The 14,972-nt window shown below is 41.1% G+C and overlaps 1 protein-coding gene across 1 annotated transcript; it reads left to right on the forward strand.

Annotated features, from left to right (window-relative positions):
- Positions 1-697: 697 nt before the first annotated feature.
- On the forward strand, positions 698-12,994 carry LOC118822581 (specifically androgen-regulated gene protein). Its single transcript, XM_036591725.1, has 4 exons — positions 698-818; positions 7,960-8,136; positions 9,562-9,748; positions 9,875-12,994. The coding sequence occupies exons 2-4, from the start codon at positions 8,032-8,034 to the stop codon at positions 11,818-11,820; spliced, it is 2,238 nt and encodes a 745-aa protein (XP_036447618.1). The 5' UTR covers positions 698-818; positions 7,960-8,031; the 3' UTR covers positions 11,821-12,994.
- The last annotated feature ends 1,978 nt before the right edge of the window (positions 12,995-14,972 follow it).

The following is a 14,972-nucleotide window of genomic DNA, read 5'->3' on the forward strand; positions in this document are numbered from 1 at the left end:
GTACTGTAATAGAATAGCATGTCAGTGTAATAGAATAGAAAAACATGTTAGTGAAATGGAATGGAATAACATGTTAGTGTAATGGAATGGAATAACATGTCCGTGCAATGTGTTCAGTATGATAAAGGTATTATAAGAATACGACACAGGAAAGGAGAGCTATTGTAATTGCCGTTGGCATTACTGTTGTATCAGTAGATCTTTTTTTCTGTGGCTGGGTTAGTTTCTGCATCTACAGCTCTTTTAATAGAGAACTAATCTATTAATAAGCGCAAATCAGCATCATGCAAAATACATATTTCCATAGATATGATTATTCACAGTGCAGGGAAGCGCAAAGGCCTCCCACAAACTGACAGAAGATAAGAGATAACATGACTGAAGTGTCGTGCAGGTAAAAATGACACTGATGTGAAACCATTAGACTCAAAGAAGTGAAAAGGGGGAAATGAAACGCGACCCAGATTCTCCGCCTGTCACTGACAGCGTTACACTCAGATAGCAAACAGCTAAATCACTGCTGCTGAACTCTCAGCTATTCAAAACCACAGCTCCGGCTCCGTGTCGCCGCCTCTGATTGGCTGATGGTGTCCACCAATCAGCGCCAACTCTATGTTGCCGTCTCTGATTGGCTGGTGGCGTCCATCAGTCGTTTCCAGCTGCCTGTCGCTGTGTCTGATTGGCTGAAACGCGTGTACTAGTGCGCGAGGCAGGTGGAGCGGTGGTAGTTCTCAGGTGAATCAAAGTGTGAGGTGAGCGGTTCTGGACTGGACTGGACACGAAAGGTTCTCGGTTCACGTGTTTTTGGCCTTTGACAGGTAAGAGTTCCTTACTGTCAGCGCTGAAATGGAGTCCTGTAGGTGGAACAGTTTCGAGGCTGAAGTTGTTCATCTTCTTGTTCGAACTCTCCGCTCCACCTTAAACGGCGCGGCTGTTACACTGTGGTGCCTCCAATGAAGCGTAACTGCCGGAATAGAACTACGGCAGCGTTTAAGGTGGAACCGACAATTCGAACTTCAGCTTCTTTCAAAAGTTCGCAGTTAGTAGAAGATACTCAGCTGACTTGAGCTGTGCGCTCGTATTTTGTTCTGAGATTGAAGAAGTTCTTTCAAAATAAACCTTAAAACGGACAAATGAGCGCGGTCATGTTCAGCAGTTCAACAGAGTGGAAGTAAACAGCTCAGGGTTTACAGCTGTCTCCGTTCATATGTTTACGTTTTAGATATGGAAGCTCATTGCTGATATTCCTGATTTGGAAAGGAGGAAATATCGTCCCATTTTTCTCCTTCTATGTTTCTGGCAGCAGTAGGTCAAAACTATTGACTTAGTATTTCGAGGTACTGTCTAATTTTATCGAAATACTGACTTAATATCTCGTAATAATGGCTAATGGTATCGAAATACTGAATTTAATATATCTGAACAAACACAGATTTGCTCAAAATATTGACTTAATATCTCGAAATGGCTTATTTTCTCGAAATATTCACATAACATCTCAAAACAATGACTGTTTTACTCAAAATATCGACTTGGTTTCTCGAAATAACATTGTCTTACATATTTGACTTAATATCTCAAAACAATTGCTTATGTTTTGTAATGTTGACTTAATACTTCAAAATAATGTCTTATTTTCTCGTTATGTTGACTTAATATTTGGAAATAGTTACTTATTTTCTCATTGTTGACTCAAAATCTCAAAATAATGACAAATGTTCTTGAAATATTTCCTGGAATCTGGAGTATGTGGAAATAATGACCTTTTTAAAATGATTTTCTGCATTACTATGTCGAAATAATGAGTCATTAAATTTCAGGAAAGTAACTATGTCTAGATAATAAGTCATGATGTTGACTTAACAAGTCATTGTTTTGAACATAGCAAGCCAGTGTTTTAAGAAAATAAGTCATTATTTTGATATACTAATTCAAAACTTTATCATTCTGCAGAGAATGTATAGGCAGTTTATTTCTCCTCTACTGGGCAGGAATTGTGTTTAAACCCACAGGCAAGAGTCTAATAGGAAAAGCTAGTGTTGTTTACATCACAAATCTGGTTTATTCATATTTATTCATAGCGGAAACATGTTATGGATACTCCAGTGTGTTTGTACGACTGTTAGCTCATTATAAGCCACAGTGGATTGTTTACACACAGTGTCGATGTAACCAAACCCTTCAGATCTGTTTCTTCATGTCACTGTATGTGAGTCTGAAGCGTGCGTGCTGGTTCCAGATCATTCCAGTAGTAAGTCCTATGCTTGATCACAGAGTTTAAGGTCCACATGAAGGTGTCCTGCAGAAGCTGAGTTAATGTGTGATAGCGAGAAGGGGAATCAAGGGAGTGGTTTAATCCAGCTGCGTTCGCCTGCAGTAATAAAGACCCATTCTCATCACTTTGGAAGACCAAAGTCGCGTTGATGGCTTGTTTAGAGATCGTTTATTGGGTGTATTTCCCCTTCAGAAGACGTCTACCTGGTTTCAGCAAGTCAGATCAGACTGAAATCAGACTGGAGAGCTCATGCTGATGTCCTGATGCTGTTTGTATGCATACATGACAGCGGGTTACTCATGCTGGACATTCCCACAGTTTAATGTGCTCTTCATGGTGCGAATGTATGTGGGTTTCCCGAAATTATGGCTATTTCAGCCAGAAGGGCCACATACATAACAAGGCCAGCTGGATGGGGGCACGTTAAAACCAGTACTGAGAAAAGCAGAAAGCTGTTTTTATTATTATTATTATCATCATCATTATTATTATTATTATTAGTAGTAGTAGTATCTCTGTAAGTATATCAGCTCATGCTTCTGGACACAGGTCCAGTGATGTTCCCGGTAGAATTGGCAGATGTACTCACAGATTTAATAACAACAGCAGCAGCACTTTTTGAAGTCATTTTGAGATGGACCCTAACTCTAGAGTAGATGCAGGACCATGCTAAGTTGAAGCTTAGTCTAATGAAAGGTAGGCTAAGAAACGCCCCCCCAACCACCACCCCAAACCCATGAACCGTTCACCACAGTTTTTTTGTTTGTTTATTTTCTCACACATTTATCCGAATTAGTTGCACATCAATGTGTTCGCGCCTTACATGTGACTTTATTACACAATTATATAATTTGATAATTATTATTAGAGGTGCCAGATTGCGACATGACTGAGGACACGCCCACTAATGTGACATTCCACTTATAGTAGTGTGTAACATTAGGTGATTATCTCCTTGAACGGTTATTCTGTTTGGCATGCGTCAACACATCAGCCCTTCGGCACCTGAGCGCAGATTAAGTACTGGACTAAAGTTTAACATCAAAGGTGTTTCGGCACTTAAAACTGCGTGGAGAGTTTTCAGGATGAGGGTTTAATCTGAGTCAGAAGAAGCAGCCCTTTGGAAATGATGTACTTCAACATGATGAAAGGCTGGGAGAATGTGAAGTATGTGTCCTTGGGTATCAAGGGCAGCCATCAAGGCTGGACAATCATTTACAGTAGACACACACCAAACTGACCAGTCCAGTCAGCCGAGGCACATGTGTGCTCTTAAAAACAACAGCACCAGACAGGCTTCATTGGAGCGATGCCATAGAAGAGTCACTTCTGGTTCCATGAAGAACCTTGTTTTTTTTTTTTTACATGGAGTTTTATGTAGTGTGGAAACATTGTTAAAGTCAAGTAGTCTGTCATTCCTCAGTGTAACTTGAATACATTGGAACGAAATGTTGTTTTTCAGGCCCCATGGTGCAGCACTCAACAGCAGCACCAGTGCAGATACACGACGGTGTGAAATGAGTGCAGTATACCAGACAATAAGTATACAGAATAATAAATACATGCAATAAATATGACGGTGTACTGTTCGCTACCCAGTCCGTATATGGAAACGAATCTAGTATTAAGTGAACATGCCTGTCGACTTCAGCAGCAGAACTTCATTGCGATATGATGCATTCCCACTTTCAAACCCAAAAATAATAGCAAGCAAAGCTGTTTATAAGCCGCGACAATAAGCATATTGTGATATTGGCTCAGTGTGCAGCAACGTTTTGTAGGACTGTTCCTTAACAGCCTCATAATTCAGGCACAATGTAAATGTACATACCTTTTTGTTTACCACACGGTGTGATAGTAACAAAAATACCATTCATTTTTCACCAGGTCCGAGCTTTTCTCTGAGAAATCATAAAAATATTTTTCAAAGAAATCCAGCTTACATATGGAGCTAGTATAGATATGATGCAAACGACATAGTGACATCACAGCTACAGAGGTCTGTTGCAAGCGAGGTGATTGGAAACAGAAGCAGAAGACCTAAGTATTTCATTAATCGATTGGTGGATTTGGTGATAAATTGGTAGATTTATCAAATAATAGTCACTTAGTCCACTGAAATAATCATAAGCTAGTTGCAGCTCTAATAACTTGCAGAATGTTCATCTGAAGTAGTCTAGTATGTGTAGTATGTAGTACTCTGATTTGGACACAGCGTAATAGATTCCATTGCAACCAGGCATTTTAATATCCAGACAGTGTTTCTCTTTTTGACGTCAGACCACATGTCCACTCTCGCTGCATCAAAGCTAAGCACAGTGGCACTCAAAGACAGATATGATTAAGCCTGTGTGAGTGCAGGTGTAGGCCCAGGCCCTGCCTACTGGCTCTTCAGGTTTACAGGGAGGACTCCGTGGGCCTCTTTGTGTATCTTCCATACGCCCAGCGAGACGTGTGTGCTCTTGCAATTAGCACAGTTTAACGAGGCGAGATTGAAGCTTTGGTATGCTGAACAACTTGAAAACCTCCCCACATGAACAATGATTGCTATTCATGCATGTTTGTGTGCCTCAGAGCCGTCCTCTCCCTGTTTCAGCTGCTCTGGAGGCCTGGATTAGCTGAAGTTTCTTACGCCGAACAGCGATTCAGCTGTTATGAGTCTCTCATGCGCTATACTCGAGCTATTGGTTATTCAAGCTGATGGTGCTGGCTTTTTCTTTAGAAGGCCTAATTTAAGTCAGCAGCTAATTATTAAGCCCTTGATCTGTTAAATATAGAGTGATTAGTGTTGTTAATGTTGTTATTGTTGCATTAACTGACCCATTTACAGTAGCTCCTATTTCTAACAAGGTCTTTACTGTGAACGTCACTATTGAGGAAATTAGTAATAGAGTAATCTAGATAATCCATCTAGATCAGGCCAGACAATAAATATGGACTTAACAAACCATGCATAGCCTTTCAGATATTCCAAAATACCTTAATGGAAGAAGAAGCTAAGAAGAAAAATATGGAAGAAAGAAAACTATATAAATATAAGAAAACTATATAAAAATATAGAATCATTTAAAAAATATTAAAGCACGCATTTAAAACGTAAAAAGTGGGGAAAAACTGCACAGTGGTGTGTCTATCATGCTCTATTTCTTACCAAGAATTTAAAATATGCACAAATTATCTCCTTAAATATTTTTGCTTTCATTCAAGTGATTGAGTTTAGTAAATAGGCCTGTCACAAGCATTACATAGTTGCCTGATCGCAGTTATTTGAGCTGATTGCAGTAATATAAGCTGACTGCATTTATTTTCCACAGCTTTCACAGTTACATCTTGCAGAATTTGAATTGAGTACATTTTCATCTGTTGCATTGAGGCATATAAATTAAAGAAACTATTCATTTAATGACACACCTCATGGGTTGAGTAAAGTTCTGACCAGCGTTATAATACCTTTAGAGGGTAGCGGTGAGCAATGTTGTTTATTTGAGCTCGAGCTATTTCTATCATCAGTTGTGAGAAAATATTGATGGCCAGGAAAGAGGAATTGCATCAAAATGTGCCGCTAACAAGAGTAGACCCCCTCTAATGCCCACCGCCAAATTCCTCTGGTCAGTGCTCTTTTAACAACTGGACTACAAGTGATAACACCAAACAAGCTAGCTAGCGAAACGCTGTTGTTAACTACAGAACTTTTTTCCCCTTGCAAGATGTAATTTTTATTTGTACCTCATGTAATGCGTCCTCAACATACATCTGCATGAGTTTTTTAAGGGAATTTTCAGTCATGCTAACTTACGTTACACCCATGGGCCAACGAGGTTTGTTCTCCGTTGGATAGTGTTGATGATGAACCCTAAAATTTCTCGTGGTTGTCCCCAGATGTTCTTGTTCTTGAAGTCACGTCTGACGATGTAAGACTAGACAGATAGCTAATCAGCTAATTTGGCAACTTTAGGCTTGTACATTTAAAGCTGCATACAGGGAACAAAAAGAAAATGAACCGCAACTGTTTGACAACTAGTCATTAGCCAAAATTTCATGATCATGACAGACCTATTATTTGATTAATTGCATCAGCAATTGTCTTTACATGTTCTATAGCAGTGGTCCCTAACCCTTCTCTTGGAGATCTCCTTTCCTGCAGAGTTCAGTTCCAGCCTGGATCTAAAATGCTGCCTCCTCCCTAAATAATGCTAATGCTTCTGATGTTGGAGTAGTTAATTAGCTGGAGCAGGTGTGGTAGATCATGGTTGGAACTAGACTGTGCAGGAAGGCAGATCTCCAGGACCAGGGTTGGTGGCCACTGCTGTAAAGAAATGATGAAGACAAGCTTTTATTTCCACATCATGCATAGTGGATGGGTTTGTTTTGCAGCATTGTGTTGCTGTAGTTCCACTGTGTATGCGGAATTTCACTGTGCCTCAGTGCCAAGATTAATCTGTAAACCTTTCTTGCCGAGATCACACAGTTGGGTGAAGCTGTATCTTCATGTTTTTGTTGTTTTTCCCTGTCAGGGCGTAGTCTGCAGCGACACGTCCAGATTCTGAGGCCTCTATATTTATTTGTGCTGTAATTCATTTAAGTCAAAGGTGGATTGAGGCCGTATTCACAGCTAGTAAGCTGTCCTGTAGAGTTTTGAAAGCCTCCTCAGCTTACTTTGTTAATGGTTAGCCCTCAGTGGAGTGAAAATATTCCACGGTCTCTAGAACCTTAGGAATGTTGTCACCATGGCAAGTTCCACAATATCTTCTAAAGTGAAAATGGAATAAAATTAGATGTCACACTCCTGCCTGTGTTTTGTTAGATTTACACAAGAACTCTCACTCTTCTTTGCGGAACCAGAACGGTCTTGGGCCATCTTGCATGCACAGCATGTTTAAGATCTATTCACAGGTGTTCAAGTAAGGGGACTGTGAGGGCCATTACAAAAGCTGGCTGCCACACAACCCCAAAGCATAATAGATCCACCCCCATGCTTAACAGTTGGCAAAGTGTTCTTTTCATCAGATGCTGCTCCTTTTTTTTCCTCAAGCATAACTTTGACCACAATCACCAAAGCATTGCATTTTTACTTTATCAGTCCAGAATGGCTTTTCTAGATGTTTTACATATTTGCATACAAATGTTGGCTTTTGTGATGAGGTCATAGGTAAAGTTTCCTTTTGATGATGCTTCCATGCAGATCATGTTTATGCAAGCAACACGGCATAGTAGAATGGTGCACCACCACTCGTGTTTCAGCTAAACATTCCTACAGGTCCTTTGCTGTCATATGGGAGTCTTCCAGATCTTGTCTTGATTTCCACAGTTCTCCTTTACTGACATTTCATAATGATATTTCTGATAGTGGAAATTGCGAGCTGGAAGTGTGTTGATATCTAATTTTTAGTACATGCTTTGTAGGCATCAGTTAGCTTCATTTTCAGATCCTCAGCCAGTGGCTTAGAACTGGAAGGGTGTCTAAACTATTGCACATGCAACAATCAAAATAAAAAAATACGTAATTTGCGCAGGGGTGCACAAACTTTGTATACAACTGAAAATTAATGCTCGCAGTGAACATCCCATTAAGATTATTAGACCAGCAGGTCAAGAGATGCATAACCTAACAGCACAAAGATGCCTGAAGATAAAGGCCTAAATCCTGTTCATACTCTCACATCTGTGAACTTTTCGTCCCACAGAGTAGCATTTCGCCTGGCGACAGCAGAGCTTCCTGGAGGTGTTACTCCAGCCATCATTGCTCCTCATGTGCAATGCCAGCGAGTGACACCTGGCCATGCAATGTTGCCATGGAACCTTTGGTCAGCATGAACAGTGCAGGCAGCAGTGACAGTATGGTCAGCATCAACTCTGGCTTTGTGAGTATCAAGACTCGTACTTTGTGTGGTCCCAATTGTAATTATTTACAGTGATCTGTTATTGGAAAGGCCTTAACACATTTGAATTGGTAATTATTTCCTGCTACATTAAAATTCCAATGAGACTAGGGAGTTGTGTTTTTTTTTAAAAGCCATATGAGTAAACTCATTTTAAGTGGCTTTTACAGTGTGAAGAATGTTCATTTTCTAAGAAAAATGCAGATCATTCCATGCATTTTATGAAGGTGAGTGGGAGAAGAAACATTTAGTTACACCATCCACACGCTGATAAGTAGGCATTTATCAAACAGTGTGATCAATCTTATTTTTTTTGTCAGTAACTTGACACTTGTTGCCCGAAGCAACTAGCTTTACTGTAACTGCAGTGACAGTGCCTTGGGGGAAACTTAAAGTGCTTACCATTAGCTGGGATCAAACCTAAGATGTCTTAAGCAATAGTCAGTGTAAAATGTTAAAATTTGGCTGAACTGGCCAGTTGCAGTCTGAAGGTGAGTCGAGAGGTGGTGTTATGAAGAGTGGGTTGGTTTGTCATTCCATCAGGAAAGTGAGAAAGTCAAATATCAGGCTTTCTGATCTGCTCCCACTGGCTTGTTGTCTTTCATCCTGTGCCTTAAAGCCACACAGGAAATTACAAAGCAAACTAAAGGTAAAACGAAAACCCTAAAAACAAAAACAAGAGGAACACGGAAACATTAAGACATTGCTTATCTAGTGTAATGATCTACTTATCTCATACCCAGGAAGGCTTTTAGGGTTAGAATAAACATGCTTTTTTAACAAAATGCAAGTTACTCACAGGATTCTTATGCCATGCTGTAGACAGAGTGATTATCTATGACCCTTAACAACCTAGATTGTGTTTTTTCATTTAAAGCTGCACTATGAACGCAATGTGTGGAGGAACATTTTGTCACATGGATTATACTTTCAGACCCCTTTCCTGAGCAGGTGAATCTGATAATTGTGAACGCGGTGAAAGAGTACTCAAAGAAAACCCAGTCAAAACATGATAAATTACATGTTTCCCAGAATGTAAGTGAATTATGTAGTATGGTTACCTTCATCAGCACAGTGCTGATTTTGCAATTGAGACCTAAACATTGAGCCAGACCAGTAAAGACATTGTCCTAAAATTTCCACAAAATCTGACCCGACGCCTCTGACTTGTAAATAACTATTTAAGGCTTTACATGCACAGACAGCATATTTTCGTGTGTTTTTTCCTCCTGCTGCTTTCACTTTTAACAAAAAAAAAAAACGTACAGTGCAGCTTTAAACATGGTTTAACACTACGACAAATTTTCCATGGCTGTCAGCATCAGTGCTGCTAACAGTGCTTTACAAATAAATCAGTGTCAGTTATAAATGAGTTACTTCTATTTCTTTCTATTTGGTATGCAATAGAGTGACGACAGTATGGAGCATCTCTCAGCTGAGGAACGCGCGTGCCTCATGTTCCTGGAGGAGACAATCGAATCTCTGGAGGCAGAAGACGACAGTGGCATTTCCAATGATGAACACGATCGCTTGAGTAGCAGTCAGCCAACCAAGGTGGCCCACCTTAGCCCTGTTAGCCAAACCAAACAAGAGGGTGCGTACCAGTAGGGCTAGAGCAAGTTAGAAGTTAGCCCGGAATGTTTTTCCTTACCTGTTTTTTATATTAACTCATATTTTAAAGTTGAAACTTGCATTTTTATATCTTTTTTTTGTCTTTCAGAGGTACCATTCCACGATGATCCCAACAAAGTTTTGGGAAAAGACTGTAAATCACATAGACTGCTTGTGCCAACTCCACTAATTCTAGCCAATGGCAGTGCTAGAATTCTGAAAAAAACAGCTGAAGTCAGCACACCTGAACAAAAAGCAGTTCCATTAGTTAATGAACCTAATGGCTCTCCATCAAACTCTCACCATCCACCAGCTATGCTAGCTGCTGCAGATGATCCTGCCCATTCATCTCTAAACCCTGAGCCAACAGCTGACAAATCAAAGGAGCTGGCTGACTTGCCACCTTCTTTCATACCTGAGCCTCCCGTTAAGGCCAACTCTTCCAACAACTCTAAAACTAAAGACGGTCCTACTAAGTCCCAGCTATTTCCCAAACCAGACCAGAAGCGCCAGAGTGGTACATCTGAGATGCTAATAGAGCTGATTCCGCCTCCGACAGACTTTATGGATGAGCCAGAATTCCCTCCTCCACTACAAACACAGTCACCAGAACAGAGTCAAGCTCAAGCTCAACAGAAAGCACAACCTCAGGCCCAGGCTGAACTACAAGCTCAAACCCAAGCTCAACCCAAAGCACAACCTCAAGCCCAGGCCCAGCTACAACCTCAGACACAAGCCCAGGCCCAATCCAAAGCAGAACCCCAAGCCCAGGCCCAACTACAACCTCAGACACAAGTCCAAGCCCAGGCCCAACTACAACCTCAGACACAAGCCCAAGCCCAACCCAAAGCACAACCTCAAACCCAAGCCCAACTACAACCCCAAACCCAAGACGTGACACAATCTCCGCCTCAACCACAAGACCAACACAAAGAACAAACCCAACCACAACATCAGCCACAGCCTCTACCACCTCCAGAAAGCATAACAATTGCCCCTCCACCAGGTTTTGATGGGCAGACTGAGGATGACAAACCTCAAAGCACAGTGACTCCACCCTCCAGAGGACGACTGTCTCCTAGTGAACTGGAAAAGTTACGTAAAAAGGCCTCACAGAAGAAAGCCCCTGGAGCAGCACTGGAAGTTGCAGCACGACCACCAGGCCAGAGAATTTCAGACCAGGCCAGTTTTCCTGTTTCATGTACAGATGGCCGTCCTAGTACTGCAGTAGAACACAGCGAACCTAAAAGTCCACCAGCTGTGGCCCCCAAACCCAAGAAACTCCCTTCCAACATCATTCTTAAAAGCCACAAAGATTCTGGGCCTGGTCATTCTCTTGTTTCGCCAGGCGAACGTATGATGACAAACCCACAGAAGGTGCACATGGAGGCCTTGAAGAAACTGGGCTTGTTGAAGGCTGATGAGATTGACTCCAGCCCCAGCCTCAACTCTAGTCCACCCCAAAGAATCCCTCCACCTCATCCTTTTAACACAAGCACTTCAGCAGTACTACCTACTGGGGATACAGCCCAAGTTCAGTCTACACCTGCAGAGCAACATTCAGCAGTGGATGTGCAAGGGAAGACAGATTTGCTTTTATCTGCAAGTCCAAACCCTGTCAAAGGAGGAAGAGAAAGTCCGGTGATCCAGAGGGGCCAGAGTCCAAAACCCTTTGAGATCAAATCAGCATCCTTGGAGCGACCAGGTGAGGGCCTTAAAAGTGTCACAGCTGACCATTCCTCTCACTCAACAGGCCAAGAGAAGACTAATGTGGAGTTGTCCCCCGGACAGTTACGAAAGAGCCGACCTCGACCTGCTTCTGCAGGGAGTCGCAAGGACTTTGGCATTGACCAGCTGCCTTCTGATCCAAGCAGAGAACCAGATGTCAGGAGGTCTCTTGGATCTTCCCCCATACCTCCATCAACTCAGCCAAGCACAGACTCGCAGAAGACTCCCCGTTCCCATGGTATGATTAGTGTGGTGTTCACCCCACACAGCAAGAATGGGGAAGAACGCAAGCAGGCCCTGAGGAAACTGGGGCTGATAAGAGACTGAGGTTCAGTCTGTTTTCCCAAGAGACTACTGTCCCACAGTAGGGAGGCTGATCAGTGTGATCAGTGGACCTTGTACTTTGACGTGGCTCAGCTGGAATGTGGGAAAACTTTGCTGAAGATCAGCACTCTTAATTTTAGATGAAGGTACATATGGGTCACTGTTTTTGTATCTACACTGGACATGTAGAACAGGTGCCATAACAGAACAGTAGCCACAGGTGCACAGGTGTACACTAAAAACCTATGGGCCTGTTTGGTAGAACATTCTGTGCTAGTGGTGGATAAGGGAAATGTTAAGGATCACTACTGACTGTGGATAAAGTTTATCACAGATAATGAAAAGTTGTGTATATACTGGACTGTGTGTAGTATTTCTGGCTGAAGGAGTTCACACCGGGATTTGCTGTCTAACAAAATTGTTGATTGCTGTGCTGAACTTTTTAAAATGTTCAGTAAAAAATGGACAAACATATCCAGACAGACAGGCACATGGTTTCTCTGCTTCCTTCATACATTAGCCACTTGTAAATAGAACTATACAAAAAGTAGAAATATGCTAGGACATATGCGAGGACATAAAAAATGTTCCCTATATGTCCATGGAATAATCTAGTTCACTGAAAATAAGTGATGGAGTTAGTGATGCACTGAAATGAAAATTCTTGGCCAAAATTAGGAATCACAGGTCCGACAACTGGAAAAAGTAGATGATAGATAAAAACAAGTTATGTGAATTACAAATATTATTACAGTACATAAGCTAGTGTATGTGCCACAAAGACCAGCGTCCTCAACAGCAGAGAACAGTTGGTCATCCATTCTTTGTCATTTCAAAAACTGACTACAGTGTCAGCTAGCAGTGACTTTCTTTTCTGCTTCTGTTGTGTTGTTTTCTGTGTATCGGGCAGGATGTTGTGTTTTGAAGTGGAGAAGTTTTTGGGTGTTGTGCCTCCTTTTGATTCGTGGCATGAACAGTGATTATAAATCTCTTGTCTAATGGCCCCCTTAGAAACCATGAAATAGTTCCACACAGCTGATATGTCCACTGTTTTTCTGCCACTGCTCAGATTGTTTGAACGCGTCTGTGCTGACCGGCACAGGAGAGCAAAAGGAACAGACAGTGTTTTCAATCCCTGTTGCTCATTTTCATTAGCAATAAAATTATTGGTACACTCTTAGATTGTGACCTGTCATTGTAGGCCTGTTTCATCTTTTTTTGTTCCAAAATTTTGGCCTTTTTTTCTTTGTCCCCCGAAAACCAAAAGTGCCTTTGTGACCATTTTCAGCCAAAAAATGTTGATGTATCCTGAGTCCATTTTTGTATATTTTATTTGTAAATAAGGAGGATTTCGATATTGAGGAACAGAATTTGTTCTTTTGGACAGCACTTTAACATGCACATATTAAAACTTTATTAGTACAAAACTTTACAAATTAAATGTGTTGTTCTTGATAACATGGTCTAGTCCTCTCTGAGGTACTGACTTGTCAACATTGATCAACCTAGTGATGTAGAGATGTGTCAAGGCCTTGTCATACATGTGACCTTGGGGCACAGCAGCAATTAGCATCCGTAAAAAAATGGTTTTACCTTATATATATGCACACAACATCAGTTATATTAATTCAACTAATCACTTTAATAATATAAATGCTGATCTGGGATCTGTTTTTCTAACCATATCAGTCATAACTCGAGGGTGACTCTTATCTGAGGTCAGATTCCTTTGCGAATACCAGCACAGGTGTGAATGAGGTGTGTCTTCAGCAAGGTCTTGAGTCATCAAGTGTTCATTCTGTTCAGGTTCTGACGCACAGTCTCAGTCTTGTCATGTCCCACAGATGCCAATCCATGTTGCTCGTGTCAACACGCGGCTGGCATACTAAGGGTTCTTCTCATAGCTTCAGCAGATTCTAATCTAATCCTGCAGAAACCAGTCAGACCTGATGCGGGGCACCAGGCCTTCGGGGTTTTAGGTTCAATCTTGTGTAACATTACCCCGTCACGCTTTGTAATATACAGCTTGAGCATATACTTGAGACGTGTGACCTCTTTCAGACCTTATTTTCTTTTTTGTATGATCTAAATATCAGCATGATGACACAGCTTAAACCTCTTAAATGTCTTAAACCTGACACATAAGACCTTTTAGAGTAAAATGATCCTCCTTGGTGGAGGAGTGGCTGTTTGCCTTTGCTTTTCTTGTACCAATTCTTGCCATCAAACTGCTTGATCTTTGGGCTGGAATCTGTTGTTTTATCTAATGTACACACTTAAAAAGATGGTTCTTCAAAGGTGATTTAGTAAAGGCAGTTGTTCTCTTTAGAACCATGGGTTCATTTGCATGCTTAAATGGTTCTTTGCATGGTGAAATTGTTTTTCAGTTTGATGGAGAATGTGTTGCATGGTTCTATATAGCAGCAAAAAGAGTTCTACTGTTGCAGGCTTGACATCGGAACAACAGCAGCACCCTTTTTGGTGCTATATAGAACCATTTTCAAAAAAGGTACTATATAGAAACCTATACAACACATTCTCCATCAATCTGAAGAAAGATTTCACCATTCAAAGGACAATTAAAGCTTGCACATTGTTTTTTTGAGTGTTCACGGTTCATTTTCTTTACTAAAGAACCCTTAAAGAACCATCTTTTTAGGAGTGCAATAGAATGCAAACATTTTAAACAATTTATAGGACCTTAAACAGCACATTTTTACATACATGCCTTACAACTTACCTTTTTGATATCATACTTTTGCTATTTTGATGTAGCATATTAGCGTCCTGCTCCTGTTGACATCAAGTAATCACTGAGGGTTCTTGACTTTTGGTTCCATAACAAACCCTTCAATTGATGCGTCTTTGAAACAACCATTTTTGGAAAAGAGATTTATAAACCTTTGATGTCTGAACCTTTTCAAAGTGGAGCCTTCACGTAATGCATACACTTCTAGGAGGAACCCTTAAATTGGTGCTAAACCTTTACGGTAAACCCTTAAAAGGTTCTTGAAACTCACACATTTCTTTTTGAAACATGGTTCCCTAGGTATCCCAAAGTGCCCTTTCTATGGCAGTGGTTCCAAACACTGGTCCTGGAGTACCCTCCCTGCCTTGCACAGTTTAGTGTTGTTCCTGCTCCCAACGCACCTGAT

This window comes from Colossoma macropomum, unplaced genomic scaffold (genome assembly GCF_904425465.1).
Source record: "Colossoma macropomum unplaced genomic scaffold, Colossoma_macropomum, whole genome shotgun sequence".
In the NCBI taxonomy this organism is placed as follows: Eukaryota; Metazoa; Chordata; class Actinopteri; order Characiformes; family Serrasalmidae; genus Colossoma; species Colossoma macropomum.

Bases quoted from the DNA above. Each gene is read 5' to 3' on its own strand.
- LOC118822581 (XM_036591725.1), top strand. From the start codon at position 8,032: ATGCCAGCGAGTGACACCTGGCCATGCAATGTTGCCATGGAACCTTTG. The intron at 8,137-9,561 runs GTGAGTATCAAG...GGTATGCAATAG, and splicing joins TCAGCATCAACTCTGGCTTT to AGTGACGACAGTATGGAGCA. The intron at 9,749-9,874 runs GTGCGTACCAGT...TTTGTCTTTCAG, and splicing joins TAGCCAAACCAAACAAGAGG to AGGTACCATTCCACGATGAT.